Source organism: Rhipicephalus sanguineus, chromosome 3 (genome assembly GCF_013339695.2).
Source record: "Rhipicephalus sanguineus isolate Rsan-2018 chromosome 3, BIME_Rsan_1.4, whole genome shotgun sequence".
In the NCBI taxonomy this organism is placed as follows: Eukaryota; Metazoa; Arthropoda; class Arachnida; order Ixodida; family Ixodidae; genus Rhipicephalus; species Rhipicephalus sanguineus.
In genome coordinates, this window is record NC_051178.1 from 158852433 (window position 1) to 158870919 (window position 18487).

Here is an 18487-nt window from a genome sequence, read left to right on the forward strand (position 1 = left end):
TTTCCGCTCCGTTGCACAGTGCGCTAACGTACGCGAAAGGGGGCCAGGCGTGAGCTTTCACTTTACCACCACCACCCTGCTTTTCACGAGCATGATGCCGCTGTCGCCTTTCTTTTTTGTTACTTCAAGCCTGTGGTGTTAAAATGAACACCGACCACGAACATTCACGGCAGCATTGTTCACAGTGAAAAATGAATGCGCAAACAGTCCGGTTATGTATGTTTTAAAATATGACGTAGGCAACGTGCGGACATGTGTGGAAAGTTGCCGTAATGGCGATTAAGCGTGTGCGCCATTGTCTAGATTGTCAGAGATTCAATATAAAGCCGAGGAACCCAGTTATTTTCTGTTTCCGTTATCTTTGCCTTATCCCAGTCTATTTTGTGGCCAGTTGCGTCTGCGTGTTCGGCCAGTGCGTCCGATGAAACCTTCCTTACGTCATACATGTGCTACTTGACTATTTACTGGAAGTTAGCTGTCTCGCCGACGTAACTTCCACTGCTGTTTGACGCCCCACGACCACACGGGTTTCCGTCAGACTCTCGACTTCAGCCCAGGGGGTTCCTTGCTTATAGATTATTTCTGTAAAATGAGCCCATAGCCAGTGTAAGTTGTTCTTTGTGTTGGTTTACGCTACAGGCGAAAACGTGGCCAGCTTCAAACACTGATTCACCTTCTAGCAGCAGCCTCGAAGTGTCATACTGCTTGTCAATGAAGCTTTATAAATGCTGGACGGTCGTATTTTCACAGCAACATAATATTGCCATTTAGATCACTGTAAGTTACACCTTGCAGCATGGTCATTCAAGTGCGCAAGTAATACGGCCGGCTGGCACGCGGTGCACTTGCTGTCGCAATCGAGCCTGATCGGGACCGTATTTTTCGATCGCGATTGGCCCGTTTGTGCAAGCTAAATAACGGAGTCAATCGTCGAAAATTTTCACCCCGATGTGGCTTGGTGGCGATCGAAAATGCGCCGTGTGACAACCTTGGAAAATACGCGCAACGAGAAGCAGCAGATATATATTAAAATCGTGCCGCAGACAAACTCATGTGAAATGTTATATTTAGCTACAACACTGAATGAGGTCCGCGCGTACATAAGGCTCTCGTGCGTTTGTCTTCAACCGTATGAGAAAGGTTGCGGCTGTATGAATCTCTAAGCATACTGGATTGCTTCCCACAAAGCGGAAAAACCGCTTTCGTCGTGCTTCATAGGGCTATGTGAACTAAACAGGAATGTAAATTTGCCCATGCTTGTCGTGTCAACCGCGGCCTGTTTTTGTATTCAAACCTAAAACGAATGAAGTTGCACGGTTGCCCGTATTTCTTGCAGCAAAAAAAAAAAAATATATGTTTCTTTGCCGCAAGCACGCGCTAAAGCCCATTTGACGCGAAATGATTCGTTACCTTTTCCAAATCAGCGTGCGCGGCCCCCGTGGTTTCCATATCGGTGGCCATAGCAGACGACGCCGGCAGTCAGGACGCTGTCTAAGGCATCATGAGGACGTAGCACTTTTTTCTGAGCAGTTATTTAGCATTTCGTACAGTCAGTGATGAAGCCGCAGCAGTATTTTCCGGATTTCTTTGAAGTTAAGTACAACAGTAATAATAAAAAAGCAGACGCGAAAGCGGCTGTGGGCTGAGCGGCAGAGGGCTGGCGGAGCAATCCAACCTTGCACGTCACAGGGATGCCTCCGCATGGTGGCGCCACGGTATGTCCTCGCGCCCAATTCGCACAGCTCTACAGAATATGGAACTATGCTGCATCAATATAGTTGAGTAGTGCATGATGCCATGCGCTAGGATTCCTGTGTGCTACACATCAGCCACATATCTCCCTCTCTGCCACTCCTAAGGCGAGGAGAGCATTGTGATGCACTCTTCCCCTGCAGCCACTGCAGGAAAACATGCAGAACCAGTTCAGCGGATGCTCTCAGTCACGTGCTTTGAAGAATACAGTAGACTCTCGTTAAACGGAACCTGTAGGGACCAGGAAAATATGTTTCGTTTAACAGGAGTTCCGTTTACTGAGAGGTGAACAGGGGTGCAGAATACATGTTTGAAACCAATCATATCAGAGGCAGTTGTTCCATTAAGCTGCAGTTCCATTTAAGAGATTTCCGTTTACTGAGAGTCTACTGTACTTTCACAAAATCCGTGTGCATGTCAACCATATGACCACTCGAACATCGGAAATTTCAATATGTTGCCGTGGATTCCTTTGCAGTAGCAGCGAAACTTCGTTCTACTGAAATCGCAGATAAACGCAATTTGTTACGCTAAAGTGGTGTTCTATGGAATTAAATTATAAAAGCTGAAGTGCTTTGTTATATAGAGAATTTCTTTATATTGAAGTTTATTATATCAAGATTTAACTGTACATTCATCAAATTCTGATTTCAAGTTAGCTGGCTAGGGGGGGAGGGTGGCTTCCCCCACTGTCCCCCCCCCCCTTCGTGCACACACCTATGACCACCACCACAATGCCCAAATAAACCGTTCAGCAGAAACAGAATGCTTTGGTTAAATTGTAAAAGAGGCTGCAGAATGCAAATTTTAAATGGTTGACTATTGCGAGACAGAACATTTGCAGATACGTCAAAGCTTCAATCGATTCCTGCATAAGCACGAAATATGGATTTCTTTTTTTTCTATATAAAAATGTGCAGTGTGGTATGTGGTGCTTTTCATTTTTGTAATGCTGATGACTGAATGCACAAACCTTGATTTTGTACTCAAAGAGAGGCTTGCCAGGTTGCTTCACTTGAAAAGACCGCTCCTGCGCTCCACATATGTCCTACAGGAAAAGAATGCATGTTTTAATGTTGCACAACAGAACTTTTCACATGAAACAAGCATTAACACATTTGTTCCCTGGATCTTAGCCATAAAAACATTCTATATTTTCACCTGGTAGTCTCTAAGACACCAGTACTACCAGTGAACAGTGTCTTGCAAAAGCTTTGTTGCTGATGAAAGGAGACTCAGACAGGGCAAATGCAGTTCATTTTACCCACAATGTGCACTTGTCGCATTCCAAAAGCAGTCACCCCAGACCCTCCCTCAGTGTCTACTCACCCCCCCCCCCCCCCACAGCATGGGATCTGCTAAAGTTCATGCACGGCCCTCTCGAGCAAGCCCCATTCACACAGTCAAGGCACAGAGCAGGGACACTCCAGCCACCTTTAAGAGCACCATGGTTCATGAGCCACAGCGTTCAGCAGAGTTGCAGTCCGTGGAGCGCACTTTTGAGTCTTAAATCGGGGCCCCGTGCTCTGCTCATTGAGTAGATGCTCCCTGCCCCCACTGCTTGTGTCCCACGCAGCGGCTTACGCCCACCACACAGCTGATGAAGACTAACACTGACACGCGAGTGTGAGGGCATGCTTCAACCAGTGCTAGCCGAGATCCATGCCGACCCTGCCATTCTGCCCGCAGCTTGATTTTTTTTATGTCAGTCGCAGGCATTGCACCGCTCTGTCCCACACACTCCTTGCCGTTGCTTGGATACTACTGCCTGCATTTGGTTAAGCCGTAAAAGAACGCGTGTTGAAAGAACAAAATGGCGAGTTGGGCTAGTTCCTAGATCAACGCACCAAAGGCGCGCACAAGCGAAGTGGACAGTAAGCGTTGTCCTGTCCACTTTCATTGTCCGCTTCAAATAGATTTTTAAACATTTTGAGTATGTTGAGCACGTTGAGGGAAGGGAAAAACCCAGTCAAGGTGCACTACGTAGAAGATATTTTGTTCAGTCTACAAGTGATAAATAGATGAAGCTCAGAAAACTTGAGGGCATTGCATGGACTTGGATTACTCAGGAAGAATGCAATTGGGGACGCCCAAAAGAGTCCCGTGTTCAGACATGGACTTCCAACCGGCTGGTAATGATGAAGTGATGACCACGAGATGTCACACGACCATAGGTCGGCAAAAAATCGGGAGCTCACTCAGACTCACTCATGGAATATATTTTGCCCTTAGGGCTCACTCAGACTCAGACTCACCAACATTTTTCTCAACCGGACTCACTCGGACTCAGACTCACCTAAATATTACTCACTCGGACTCACTCAGACTCAGACTCACGACTCAATCTGAGTGAGTCGACTCATGAGTCTGTTAGCGTATAATTAGCTTTTTCGATGAGGATATCATCGCACTTCAACGGCAATATCTCGCACAATAGGTGCTCTACGACACGCATTTTAATCTCGTACCTTCACATACGAGCTATCAGTGATTGGAATTCAGTAAGGACATTTTTATTGAAAGATATGACATGACTCCCACAAGATAATTTATCAAAACCTTCCTATGATAAATTATTGCGGGGGAGGGGGGGGTTCAGGGCACGCCTCTGATCAATAAATATTGAGCTGGCATATGAACGCCTGTGCGTTGAAGTATCTGCGACTAAAAGTGAGTATCAACGTGAGCCGTCATATGGCTTATAGTAATGCTGAAGTTCAATAGTTATCACCATAGGTCGGCAAAAAAGTTTGGAGCTCACTCAGACTCAAGAAATATATTTTGTGCTTAGGGCTCACTCGGACTCAGACACACCAAAATTTTCCTCAACAGGACTCACTCGAACTCAGACTCACGAAAATTTGTCTCACCCAAACTCACTCGGACTCAATCTCACCAAAATATTACTCACCCGGACTCAGTCAGACTCAGACTCACGACTCTATCTGAGTCTGAGTGAGTCGACTCATGAGTGAGTTTGCCGACCTATGCACACGACTGCATCCACACTCACCAGATTGACATGGCACATGTTCTCCTTGAGTTCCTGCAGGAACATGGCATCCATCACTTTTGAAGGGTCGCACTCCTTGTATGGAAAGCCTGACTTTCGCAGCAGGTAGTGGAACAAGTGCGTTATGTCAGCTCCACCGTATTCCATGGTCAGCCTTTTATTTTAGAAGAACAAAAAAATAATAAAGGGAAAGGAACAATATGTAGAGGACTTTGTGCAGGAGGACTTTGTTACTTCAGTGGCAATCACACAACTACTACTATAACTGTTGAGAGTCTGAAGGCATATGCGTGGCTTATGCATACAGAGTTGAAACCACACTACTGAGTGCTGTGCGGTGGCTGCTGCGAACAAAACCGTAATCATTACTAACACGATCATACCATCTATGCAGTTCTGAGAGCACGTGCGTCGTTTACGCACACAGAGACATTTCGACTATGTGTGTGCAGTCACGTCTGTGCGTAATCGTCACCAGCTGCTACAAAATTGTAGTGGCTCGTGACGTGATTCTAGATCATGTGATCTGAAAGAGTGCGTGGCCTACACATGCTGAATCAAGAAAAAGTTAGTGTTTGCCGCTGTCGTCGCGGAAGAAACTTAGCTTCCTGATGCACAATCACGGATGGTGATGCAGTTCTGAAGGCATGCGATGAAAACTAAACTACTGTTTGTTGTAGCAACTGCAGACGAAACCACAGTCACTATCAATGTGATCATAGACAGCACCCACACGTGTGCTGCACGTTCATGTGTGCTGAGTAAAAACAAAAGTAGTTTGCCACAGCTGCTGAAGCCTTGGTCACAAACGACATAATAGTGAACGGAAACAGCGCTTTTCTGAAGGCCCACTACCAACGCTGTGGTAAATGCAAGTTACGTAGGCATGAAGCGTTCTGGCTTTACTGTCATCACCGTACAATTTGCACTGATGACGATAGCAATAGAAACTGCACTGCTTCGTTTAGGTTGCATGCGAATGCCGTTTTAATGCTTTTGTGTTGCACATATGCGACACTTCACACTTGGCGTGCTCCAACTATCGTCCAAACTAACCAGTATGCTAAATTTTACCAAACTAACGAGACTGATGCCATTAAACAATGCATATGCTTGCCAGGACCACAGAGAAGTCCGATTACCCAAATTTCCGAATTACCGAGGACCAAATTATTGAGCTTTTACTCTATCACTGGAAATAAAAATATGCTTGTCGAAAGATTATACGAGAGCTCTGCACATCTTGAACGGCCTTTTGAGGTCCAGAAAGACATTGCAGCTTTGTCCACATGAATATTTTGAATAATGCAAGTGAGCAAGGCCCATAGTTAGGAAAATGCCATTGTAAGGGCACAGTGCAGCACAGCATTTGATAAATTGAATGTTGAGGTGAACAAGAATTCAGTGTACATGCAGCACAGTGCTACGTACATTTCTACATAGAAATCTGACAGCCGATTGCTAAACACAATGTTAGGCAAAAGAGGCAAGGAAAGCTATTCATTTTAATAAAGGGAAGTCACATGGTGCATCAAGGTGATATCTGTGATTAGTTACATAGTGTGCTGGCCTTCAAATCTTATATCAGCTGTGATCAATCGCAGAACGTTAAATGATTGTTTGCCTTGTAAGACAAACATACGGTGAATTAGGCTATCTGAAGGTACTTCTATGAACGCACTGCAGGCTGCACTGAACAGGTTGGTTGTTTTGAACCTACTATACCTTTAAGTAGCAATAACCAGATGAATGCTGACTTGCGTTGTAAAGTCCAACTAATTTTGTAGGGATTTAAAACCAACCTGCTTGTTCGTGAAGATATGCCGTCTTCAACGCAGGAAACACTGGTCTTTTGGTCCCCCACATCCACAACGCAAGCATAGCACAGCCCAGCACCAAATGTTGCACAGACAGACTCCTGTAGCCACAAGAAAATAACTCATGTTCAGTACATGCTAGAATGAATACCAGTAGAAAGATCTAAGAAATTAATATAGTACTTGCACAGAGAAATACCAAATGAAGAGTTTTCAGTTAACATCTTTGGAAAACATCGCTGCTTCTGAAAGATAGTACATACATAGCATATGACGAGCCACAATGCTAAGCAATCAGCGAATGTGTTAAACTCTACGAAGATGGGGTTGGGGTTTAGTCGCATCGTGTTTTAGGCACTAGTTCAGTTAAAATGGATAATATTCAAGAGGTTTTGCTGTACTGCTACAGGAGATGGTGGAACACACACACCATGCCTGGTGTCAGTGGCCCCTTCCAATTATTGCCATGCTTCACTGCAATACATTGCAAATGCTTGACTGCATAACACCGCTGCATTGCAGCAAAGCTTACTTACAAGAACCGCTACAGCTGCAAGTCGAGGTAACATGAAGCAAGGTGCCTTAAAATGTTTTGTTCTGCTCAATATCAGTAGTACCACTCTGCTCATATGTCTCACCACCCAAAGCTACAAGCACTCCAGGTTCTATTGGCAGATTTAGCTTAAAAAAATGCAGGTAACATTTGTTAGTAACAATTCTAAACATTATGCATGACCTATTCTGCAGAAAAAGGAAAAGCAAGATACCTAACATGACGTTGCTTGAGTAAATAGGCAGAAGCAATTAACAAAGGCTACAGTCGACAAACAGTGCTCACGGATTGAAACACGATAATTAAGGGCTAGGTAATGCACATACTCTTGCTTTCACCGTCTTCAGTTCATGTCATATAGGCGAAATTTTGACTCATACACTTACCTTAGAGCCAACATCATCTTTAGCAGCCATATTTGCAGCGACAAGAAGCGGTAATATCGAGCAACTGTGCATACCAGTCGTTATACCATAAGCTTTTGATGGCACGTTTCAATCCGTGAGCATTTTACATTCGTTTGCTTTTAAATAATGCCTTACAAACAATATCAAAGCATTGTAGGTGCTGATGCAGCGGAGTTGAGCATCAAATTTGTTCTTCACACAAACAAAAAGGGGGGCACAAAAGTTCCATAGCTCACCAGGGCAACAAAACAGCCCCCAAAGCCCAGCTTGCAGAGTAGGAGTTGCACCAGCTCTCGAACATGGTCTCTGGCGTGCACATCAGGTATGACCAGCACCGCCCTGTAGTGCTTGAATGATACAGGAAGATACACTCAAATGCAGAAACATAGATGCAAAGGCAAAAAGCCACAGTTTCACCGCAAGGGTGAAGCAACGGATACAATAGCAACAAAATGGAACGCTACACGAAGTAAGGAATGCAGCTAGCTCCTTTAGCATCCCGTCTGGCATAATTCAACAAACGCTGGCGTAAGGAACATGGCTGCTGCAGCGAGCGAAGCAACCTTTGTGCTGTCTATCGCTTCTACACGAACTAAGCGGTGAGAGCACAACACGCACAAAGGTATGAGCCGTCTGCTAATCCCTGCTAAGATAGGGCGTGCACGACCGCGCTCTGCAGATCAAGGTACTCGGTTCCTGCCGGAGCAACCCCACCCCCACCTCTGGGACCCCTGCCTAGGCCTTTCGCTCAATGAAAGATGGCCAGTGTGTTTTCTCCCCACTTGAGCCACTATCATCGGCTGCTGTCACACGCTTCTACTTGCAAATGGAATATAAATGTCCAGGGTGATATTATCAATTTGGACTTTATTGAAAATCTCACGGTGATGGTGATACCGATGGCAAAAATTCACCTGGAGTGTACATATAATTGCTGCCGCATAAAAGAGAAAAACTAAACAGTACCTGGACCAGCCTGAGAATTAAAGGCAGTGCACTGCAGAAATTGCTTGCCCAACCAAATTTGAAATTAGGTTCTTTCAAATTCAATACATAATTACTAGTAATGTTACATGTGGGTAGTACATACGAAGGTTCAGCTATACGTTTATTTCGCTATACTATATACGGATTTCTGACTGGCTGTTGCTCCAGTAACTTGTACACTAAAGCTTCCAGCCAGCACACATCACAAATTCTGTCAGACGGGCCCTTATTATTTTTTTTCCTTCTCTCAGACAGAATGGGCAACGGTCACATCATGACACGCTGACGATGCAAAAAGCATGTGGCTGCTGCGGAGGCCCACGTTTCAGCTGTCCATGAGGTGTGCCATAGACCGTACATTTTTGCACAGGCAATAATGGGGCCAAAGTGCTTCACCTATCAATCATCAGCATCGCTATGTGGCATTGCCTCGTGGCTGCTAAGAACTGTAGTTTCCCTGGGTTTGTGGCAAAATCAAGATTGGGTATTGCTGGAAAACATGACCCTTGAAACGGGAAAATATTGGACACGGCAAAGCAGCATCTCTGATTACTGTCAGCAGTCCTTAGTTCCCTGGATTCCATTTTTAAGGTAAAAAGCTTAGATCAGTATGTTTCAAGGTGTAATCCGAAGGTTGCAGGTTCGGTCCCTGCCGGCGGCAAGTTGTCTTTTCGTCCACTTTGCTTTCTTCACATCTATGTCAGAATTGCTATAATACTACACTTAAAACAATACAATTAACCTCTCCTATTCTTCCTTGGCTTGTTTATCTGCTTTGCACAAACAGCTAAATTTTTGTGGGACCTAGAAAAGCACGTTCACATTCACTCGCTGCACTACTGTCTGTCCCAGCATCCAGATCCAATCTTGGGTCCCAACCATGAAAAATAAATTTAGAAATTGTGTTCATAATATAGTTTACCAGCTACCCTTGTCGTGTCGAAAATATTACGTTGGCCAAATGGGTCGTTGCTTAAATGATAGGTCGAAAGAACATCGGTATAATGTTGATCGGTCAAAACAAGGGCGGCTCTCTGTTCATTGTCGCACGTGTGGGTGTAGGCAAAGATTTTCAGGTCGTAGTATTGTCGCAAAATGCAGAGATCGTGCCACACGTGAAATCATAGAGGCAGAAAAGATTATTTCCTTAAAGCATGGTTGTGCGAGTACCCCCTCTGTCGCGCTCACTAATAAAGATGTACCTATGTTTGTCCACGTGATGAATTCTTGTAATATAATTGTATTCCGCGCATGGCTGTTGCAATGTTGTGTAATTGTATAAAAAAACAAAGGCTTCCTAAAGAAATAAATTATTGGAAGCTCAGCACTCTGTGTCCTCTCTTCTGTCCCCTCTTGTTGTTTGCACTGATACGCACTCTTAATCATGTTGTACCAACATGCCCAATCCTACAGTCTTCTAAGCTTTTGTGGTCCCATTGACTTCCAATCTATGAAGTCTTACTGCACTAAAAGCACATTTTGCGACAGCAGTGGCGTAATGAAACTCATTGTTACAAGTGCATGCGCTACACGGTGATCTCACCTTGAGGTCTTTCAGTGGAATCTCTAGGTACTGTTGGATGGCCATGCCCCAGATGGCCTCCAGGTGGGCCAGCACAGACACCAGGGAACCTCCAACGCCCGAGTGCACGTTTAATCGGCCCCTCCTGATGGGCCAGTGTACATGAAACCTCTGCTCAGGGTTTAAGTACAGCACCTAAAATGCCACACAGCAGTACAAAGATCAGCATGTAGTTGATGCACTTATAAAAATAACGAAGAAAAATTCTTAGCTTTACTTCAGGTGTAAAGAAATAAGACAGCGATCGCCTTCGCATTACCTGCAGTTAGGCCAGTTTTTCATGAAGAGTAACAAGCAGCAAATATATTGTTTCCCTCAGGTAAAGTTCGCGGACACACGCTCTTCAGCCGATACAGCGTTACCATACATTTCAATGAGTAAACCAGCACTGCTAAAACACCCTACTAATGGTGGTGTCACAGTTTTGCAGAAGTGATCACACGCTGAAAGTATGAAAACATGAACTGAAGGCCACACATACAACTATTTATAACTGCCATGGTGCACACATCTGAGTACACTGACTGCTCGTAGAAGGCAAAAACTTGTAGGAGACATTCTGCTATCACAATTTACTGTCCTGTCAATGCTACAGCCATGAACAAAAAACCTATGCTACACAATATCACGGACATAATGAAACAGAGAACCAGTATTGAAGTCATAGCGGTGAATGCTGTAAAGAAAATCACATCTCCATGGTCAAAATGATGGTGGCTTCATTTGCAATAAAAAGTCCACACTTTAAATTAAGCGTAACTATCTCCCACTCACTTTTTTATAGATAAGCAATGTGCTTCGTAGAGCTTTGTTATGCGAGTTTATACCAATTAACATGCATCTTTCTATAAACACATTCTGTAGGTTATATTTAATCAACAATGAACAGCTAAATTAATTCTCTACCCCCTTATAATGAATTGAACAACAGATGCTGCAGTATGAAAAGCTGCTATGCATGCTACTAATACCATAGCAATGACTAATACTTGCATTGACAAAAAGCATTGCCTATACCATTTTACTTGAAAAAGCATGGAAAGCATGCTCACGACTTAAACTCATTTTCTTATGAGGGGTATGCCTCTACAACACTATAGGTGCATGTGAAGGGATATTTATGTTGCCACGCAAAACAGTACAACTTACCTCTTCTCCAATGAAAAACTCCTGAGCCCGATCAGTGTTTGTCCAATTGAGGTCACACTTTTCTTCGATGACTGTTGGTTTAACGTGCTGATTGAAGTGATGAATCTATTGGGAAGGGACATTTTTCAATATTGGTACGCGAATCTCCTTCACAACAAAGCTATACAAATCTGCAGTTATCCTGGCATTACCACTGCTGGCACTGCTATATTATAAGCTTCTCTTTACCATAATAAATTATCTTGACAACAAAAAGGGGTCAAGCAAGCACAAATCCGAACAAGTGGTTCTAGTACTAGCAAGACACAACCTGAAAGCTTAGGAGACTGAAAGAAATCAAGCAAGAAAACAACAACAACAAAGCACTGTTTCCTAAAACCAAAAGCAAATCTGTACATGAAATGCCTAAAATGTTAGTGCAAGTACACTTTATGCACATATAATGTAATACCTTTTATTCGGGAACTACCATACAAAATTATACAATTGATGTCCAACTGTTCTAAATATTGCCCAGATGCATGTACCAGATATTTTATTATTTAGTTCACAAAAATTTTAAAACATTGCCTGTGGCAGCTAGCACATTATCTAATCCTTGAGCTGAGTTATACAAGGAGGTGAATGTTACTTGCATGAAAAATTGAAATGCAGGGTTGAATAATCAACAAAATTTGCCTGATGAGCAGCAAAGGACAATGTTGAGTCACATGACAGCAGTGACCACTGGCATGACAGTAATGACCACTGGCAGCAGTGCATTTTGCTACTAAGGTGCAGCGACACCTTTTCTCCATCTCAGTGTCAATCATAAATGAAAGTTTACAGGCGCGAAAGGACACGAAGGACTTGCAGACCACTCTTGTGGAACGAACATAAGCCACACTTCTGATCACTGACCGACAGCAATCGAAGTGCGACTGACCCAGGGATTATAAACACGCTCCTGCACTGAAGCACACTTACACTGTTGAACTTTACTTGATTTCCACTCGCTTTTGTGATTGGCAATGAGAAATGCGCTTGTCCTTTCCTCTAACGATGAGCAGCAACTTCCATCCAAACTGTGTACACATTACTACCGGCATAATTTGTCGCTTAAGTAAGACAGAACACTCACTAGCCTCCCCATGCAACCAGTGCAAATGATATTTTTTAAGTTAAGCGTAATAGAAATCACGTAATGGAAGGTATCCTACGATGGATGCGCGGAAATTGACCTATAAGCAAACACATGATTGCAATGAGAGCTTGAAACCTCCCGCACTGATAGTAAACAAGAAATAAAAAGGAATAAAGCAATGGAACAAGTTGAGCTAAACCATTGCACATTGGTGACTGTGATGTGCATGTAAAAGACTTATAGGGCTTGTGTGTGTGTGGTGTTGAAGATGACTGGGAGGCACATGCAAAAATGAACTAACATGGCAAGCTTCAGAAAGAGAAGAAAAGAAAAGGAAAAGAAACAGGGCAGACGTTGCTTGGCGTTCAACGCAGTTGGGTGACCGGGCCCGAGTGCCAACGCTCTCGGACGCGGCCCACGATTTGAAGCTAAGGGCTTCATGTGGCCGTTAATGTCTTCTGCTTCCAAAGCTTCGCATCATCAAGGCCCCAGTTTCTTGCATTAAAGGGGCCCTGCAACACCTCTCTTAGTTATATTGCAATAGTCTCATTATTGACGTATGACTCTTCACGAGTCATATGCCGCAAAAATTTTTCGAATCCGTCAAGTCTAAGTGGTGTTATCACGTTCCGCAGCTTTCTCCCTCAACTCAACGCCGCGAGCGCGCGGAAAGCTAGGCAGCGAGTCCACGGAGGGAGCGCAGAGGAGCGAGGCTCCGCCCAAGAGCGCCGGCGGAGTTTTTTTCTTCATTTTTTTCTTTCTGGCGTCTGGGCGCAACCACGTGGTCTGTGCCGCCACTTCCGGTCGGCTTGCGTCGTTCTCGTCGAGCGGAGTCGATCGCACTGTGTATCGCGCGTGCTTGAAAACTGCGCGTCGGTTTGGTAATGTTGGGTGTGCACCTCGAACGCCGTAGTGTTTTCATCGCTCTGCCAACCATGGAAGCAAACTTGCGCGCTCGTTTGGAACGAATGACAGCTGAGATCGGTTTCGGCCCATACTCCGATACACCGCCTCGTAAGACGGCACTGGCAGACGACCCCGAAGCGCCGCCGCCATTACCGGACGCCAGCATTGTTATCGCAGACACGCTGAGCCCCCGCCTCGGTCGGTCGTGAGAACGTGCCGACGATGCAGTTCTCAGCTGACGAGGCAACACTCGAACGGCTGCCACTCTCAACGGCAACCGGCGATGGTCAAAAGCACAGAAATATTCACGTTTTCGGCACTGCGCATGGCGAAGAAAACGGAACCACGCAACTACGAGCAGACGAGCTGTCGGTGAGACCGGAAGTGCTAATATTAATGTTTGTTCGGTGTTTTTAACGTGATAACATAATATAAACATACATATTATCTACTTATTGAACTCAAAATTAACAACGAAAGTAATAATGAGGGTGTTATCGTGATTATAACATCAGCCAATGGTGGAACTGCCGACAATCGCGTCATATTTTGCGGACTAATACATCATTTGTCGAGAGAAGAGGGAGCGATTTTCAGCTGACTTTGAGAATTTATTGTAAATTCCAGGCCGTGCGCATCGCTATAATATTTGGCTCGCGTGTTCTCGGGAATCTCGACTACCGATCGGCAGCGCTTTTTGAGCATGCTCGAAAAGTGTTGCAGGGCCCCTTTAAAGATCTCGAAGCCGTCTCACACCGCTCGTCACCTCACCTTGGTCAGTCAGCTGACTCTTTGATGGCCAGGTGAGCCTGTGTCAGCCCTAACTATCTGACTTCAAGTCATAAGTGACCCTTTGGCTAGCTTCTGCTTTATTTGTGTTTGTATGCTTTGATGTAGTGTGTGTGGTTTTCTTTTGTGTTTGCACAAAGTAACTTTCGAATCCAGCAAACAGCCTCGTCAGTTTTAGTGGGACTGTCTATGTTCCCAATCAGACAGAACACTTCAAGAACCACACCGTTCTTATCACAATGACACTGCATGTTATTATGATTGCGCCATTTTTAAGGATTTTATTGCAAAATACGATTTCTAAGTTTACATAACTAATGTAATCCCCCTTAATCAGCGGCGTTTGAGGTAACCAATTAATTTTTAAAAATTTTAAAATGTAATGCATGTCTTACGGTTGCATGCGAGTACTACTTGCACACCAGATGAAAGCACTCACCTTGTCAGTGGGGAAAGTGTATCGTATCCTTCCTTCTGAGGTCAAGCAGGATGCTAAAAGGTTCCCGACAACTTCGCATCCTTCTTCAATAGTGGCCACCACTTCTGGTTCCTAGGTTAGAGTGCATATTCAATGAAAGTGGCATAAAATATCAACTGAGTAGCTTCTGCACAACCAAACACCACTTGAAAAGTATTAAAAAGCAAAGCGAGAGAGAAAAGGAGAAGGTCAAGGGATGTGCACACAATACCATCCCTGTTATAAGACAATGAATCCACTTGTAGATGGAAAAGTGTACATGTATGCATATACTTGTAACCTTGCCAATGTTACGTACAAATAACAATATTCTGAACTGCTAGGCAATAAGAGCACAGAGTGTAATCAAAAGGATCTGCTTGAAAGGATTAGCAAGCAAAATGCGAGGGCTGTTTTGTTTGCATCACTAGAGATGTCATGGCCAGTGCCGTTCTTATCTAGAACTTGATTGGACAAGCACAATACACAAAAATGTCGTACAAAGTTGAAGGATAAAAATAAAGGTAGGGAAGTAGTTCAATATCGCTGTTGTTTACAGCAAACAGATAATCAGGCCTGATGAAGTGCAGGCAAAAGTTAAATATGTCTTAAATTGAAATGTAGAATTGACGAGAAAAATGGAAATGAAAGGGTTGAAGAGAAGACAGGGAATTAACATGAGGATTACCGTCCTAGTAGTAACTGCAGACATCATGCAGAACATGAGGGTTTGGCTACCATGTGTGACAAGTTTGCAGACTCTTCTTTTCTATTTCCTTATTACTTTTACACTTCCATCTAAAAAGAAGTTTGGCAGACAAGTTTACACTTGTATTGAACACCACACATATCTTTTGTGTGGTGTTTATGCATGTTTTATTGAGAACAATAATTTATATTTAGACTTTCTATGCATGCAGCAGTGATCCTCAAAATATAACAGTGACCTATTCAGTGATCTTTTTTATTGTGCAATTTGCATCTTGGATGCAGGCAACAAGCGGCGTCATGACACTTATCACATGTGATTACCAGTGAATAATATAGGAGCCAGTTATGAGAGACCTATCATAATAACTGTAGGGTGAAACTTACAGCTGCAGGAGCACCATGCAGCTTACAAATTACTGCTAAAAAAACTTAATCTATGGATACACAAAAGTAACCAGTATGCTTTTCCATCAGCATTCTGCACTTTTACGAGAATTTGATAAAAGTGGAGAGTAAGAGCGTAGCCAGCTTCACAAATATTGCTGACTGACAATTTACCTGACGGGTTCTGGTCAGTTTTTTAAAACCCATGTAACACAGACGTGAGGAATGGACACAGAACACTTACCATGTCAACCTCGGGAACAAGAATGGGGTCAACATGGGGTGCTGAGGTTTCTGAGAGGCATGGCCTAGCAATGACATGTGGTATCGTATGAGGGTAGGAGTCGGACGCCCGTCCTATCCTCAAGAACATGGACCCTGGGTGAATAATTACGATGGCTGTAGCTTGAATGGGCTGTAGAAAACAAAAAAACAAATAATAAATACGGAAGCAGAAATCGTAACATCCTTATAAATTAGCGGAATTTACATAGTGGTCACAACTCACAAATACTTTACCACATCTTTCGAGTGAACACGTCGATGACTACTCAACTATGGCAACTAGACAGTGATGGAGTGACGCGTAACAAAGGATCAAGAATGCAATGAAGGTATCACGTCCGCAGTGAGCATTGATAGTGATTATTTGATTTGATTAAACACGGCTTCTCCACGAGACACAGCATAGTGGAGGATCTAGATTAAATGTCACTGCCTGAGGCTAGGCTCTCTATCGACAATGCACGTAAAGGTGAGTACTGAGACATAAGGGCCCCTAGGGGCCAATTAGCTATATTAATTGAAAATCTAGTGTCACCATGTTCCTGGATCTTCACAATCATAAACAAGCATATAGAAGGAGAACTAGTTAGGAGTCTTCAATTCTTCTGCGAGTTTGATGACGTTTACAGAATGTACGTGGACTACAGGCGAGACACTTTTTTCAGACACGAGAAGATTAACTATTCATTGTCTCTAGCCCACTTGGAAAGTGCCCATTTAGCCACTTGAAAGAGATGTGAAAATTAATTAATTAATAACAGCTCATTTCGTTAATAGTAAGGCAGATTTTGGAAGTATTTCAACTCTTCCGCACTGTTTGCTTTGTAACTAAGGGCGGTGAAGACGAGATTGCGTTGTGCTAGCTCATTAGTCAGTCTGCTGTATTGAAATTCCAGTTTACTGCCTATGCGACAACGTTCGACAAGTACGGTCCTGAAGAGCGCGCTTGCAGTAGATCAGAAGCTAATGGGGGCGAATCGAAAGATGTTTCTCGATTTTTTCTTTTTTTTTAGCACAGCGGTTTAATTGAGAGAAAACAGCGATGTTCGAGGCTGAGCGGTCAGCGAGACACGTTTGCAGAGGCTTGAAACGTGTTAAATTTCTTTTGATAACACGCCTATCTTGGCCAACCTTTACACCAGAAAGCAGGTTGAGTGCCATCGGGAAGAATTGCAAGGACAAAAAAAAATAATAAGGTGTGGCTTCGCATGTTCGTAAATGCCACAAGCAGACGACACGGCTCGCGTGTCGATCGATTTGAATGCAAAGAGGTGCAAGTGCGGCGATGAAATCGCATGACGGTAACTACTGCAACGCAGAACGCTGTCCAGAAATGGCTGCTAAATTGTTAGAACGCTTTCTACTAACGTAACATGCACGTTAAATTGCCGGCATATACAGCTTTTCTGTGTAAACAGTCGGCAAACTCGTGCTTTCGAGCAGGGAACGTGCTGCTGAACATGCAATTGTTGTCCGGATGGATCGCGATGGTAATGAATATATGGAATATAGAAACACTGTTCACGGAGATATTTCTAATCGGCCAGCAGTCAAGTAATTGTTACCTCGACAGAAGGCTCCGGAAATATCGACACCGGTTGCTTTTTCGGCGGCGTCGGCGCCATCTTCTTGAATGAAAACAATGTGGCTAACCGAGGTATACCTAAACCCGATAGCTTTAGCGAACAAGGTCTTTGGTTAATACAAATTATTGATATTTATAGATTGTACTGTGTTTATAATAAAACTGCCGGTTGGTCCTTCTTTTATATGAATTACTTATAGCACGAAATCGAAACATGTCCTTATACATGTTTACTAGAGCGATTGCCATGGACGTGCGGAAAGAGTGGCAGGGAGGGTGAAGTGGCTACCCCCCTTCCCTCCCCACGCCATTAGAATTCCGGAGAATATATATGTTTTTTTATGCACTAGCAGTAAGCTACACAGCTTGAATAGCGCACTCAGGTCCGTGTCACTAACCGGCTTTCGTGCTTTCAGTTTCGGTTTTTAGCAGCGGGTGCATAAGCGTGCGCAGGGCTTTCTATTAGGGGGTGCCAAGTTGCACCGCAGCCCCGCCACCCCCTTTAGGTCAAGTCCGAGAGAGAACGAGCTCCGGAAGTAAACAGCTAATGTTTGAATGCAACATCAGGGGTCCTTGGCTGCCATTATCGTCAAAAAACATGCGTAGCCATAACCCTGCGTATTAAAAATGACGTGACAGGTCCGAGTGAGTAAAGATATGGGCTAGGCGTGCCCCCCCCCCCCCCCTAGTCACCTAAGAAGAGGGGGGCACAAAGTCTGTCCATACATTGACTCAATAGGGAGGGGGGGGGCGATGAGCATTCGCCCCATCTCCCCCCCCCCCTAAAGAGGAACCCTGCGCACGCCTATGGGTATGGGGCAGATTTGGCGCCCTCCTTTAGATGGTTCGGGGGGGGGGGCGCCACCCCTGCCCCCCTCATGCGCACGCCTACGATATTGTGGGGTTAACCCCAGAGCCTCGAAACCCAGGTGCGACAGATCACACGTGTCGCATTCCATCGAGGCAGCACAACATGGGAGGAGCACC

The 18487-nt window shown here is 44.2% G+C and overlaps 1 protein-coding gene across 7 annotated transcripts in view; it reads right to left on the reverse strand.

Moving 5' to 3' along the window:
• Window positions 1-17567, reverse strand: part of LOC119387592 (actin-related protein 8) — a 120352-nt gene extending 102785 nt beyond the window's left edge. Inside the window, exons 1-9 of one of the 7 annotated variants that reach the window (XM_049413561.1) lie at window positions 17481-17567; window positions 15875-16045; window positions 14518-14628; window positions 11261-11365; window positions 10073-10246; window positions 7779-7889; window positions 6568-6683; window positions 4766-4919; window positions 2726-2800 (exon numbers count right to left, since the gene is read on the reverse strand). In XM_049413561.1, coding sequence (XP_049269518.1) covers window positions 2726-2800; window positions 4766-4919; window positions 6568-6683; window positions 7779-7889; window positions 10073-10246; window positions 11261-11365; window positions 14518-14628; window positions 15875-16045; window positions 17481-17540 — 1077 coding nt within the window. In that variant the 5' untranslated portion in view covers window positions 17541-17567. The remainder of the gene's footprint in view (window positions 1-2725; window positions 2801-4765; window positions 4920-6567; window positions 6684-7778; window positions 7890-10072; window positions 10247-11260; window positions 11366-14517; window positions 14629-15874; window positions 16046-17480) is intronic. The other 6 variants (XM_049413565.1, XM_049413564.1, XM_049413563.1 and 3 more) reach the window with 6 other exon arrangements.
• Window positions 17568-18487: the final 920 nt, after the last annotated feature.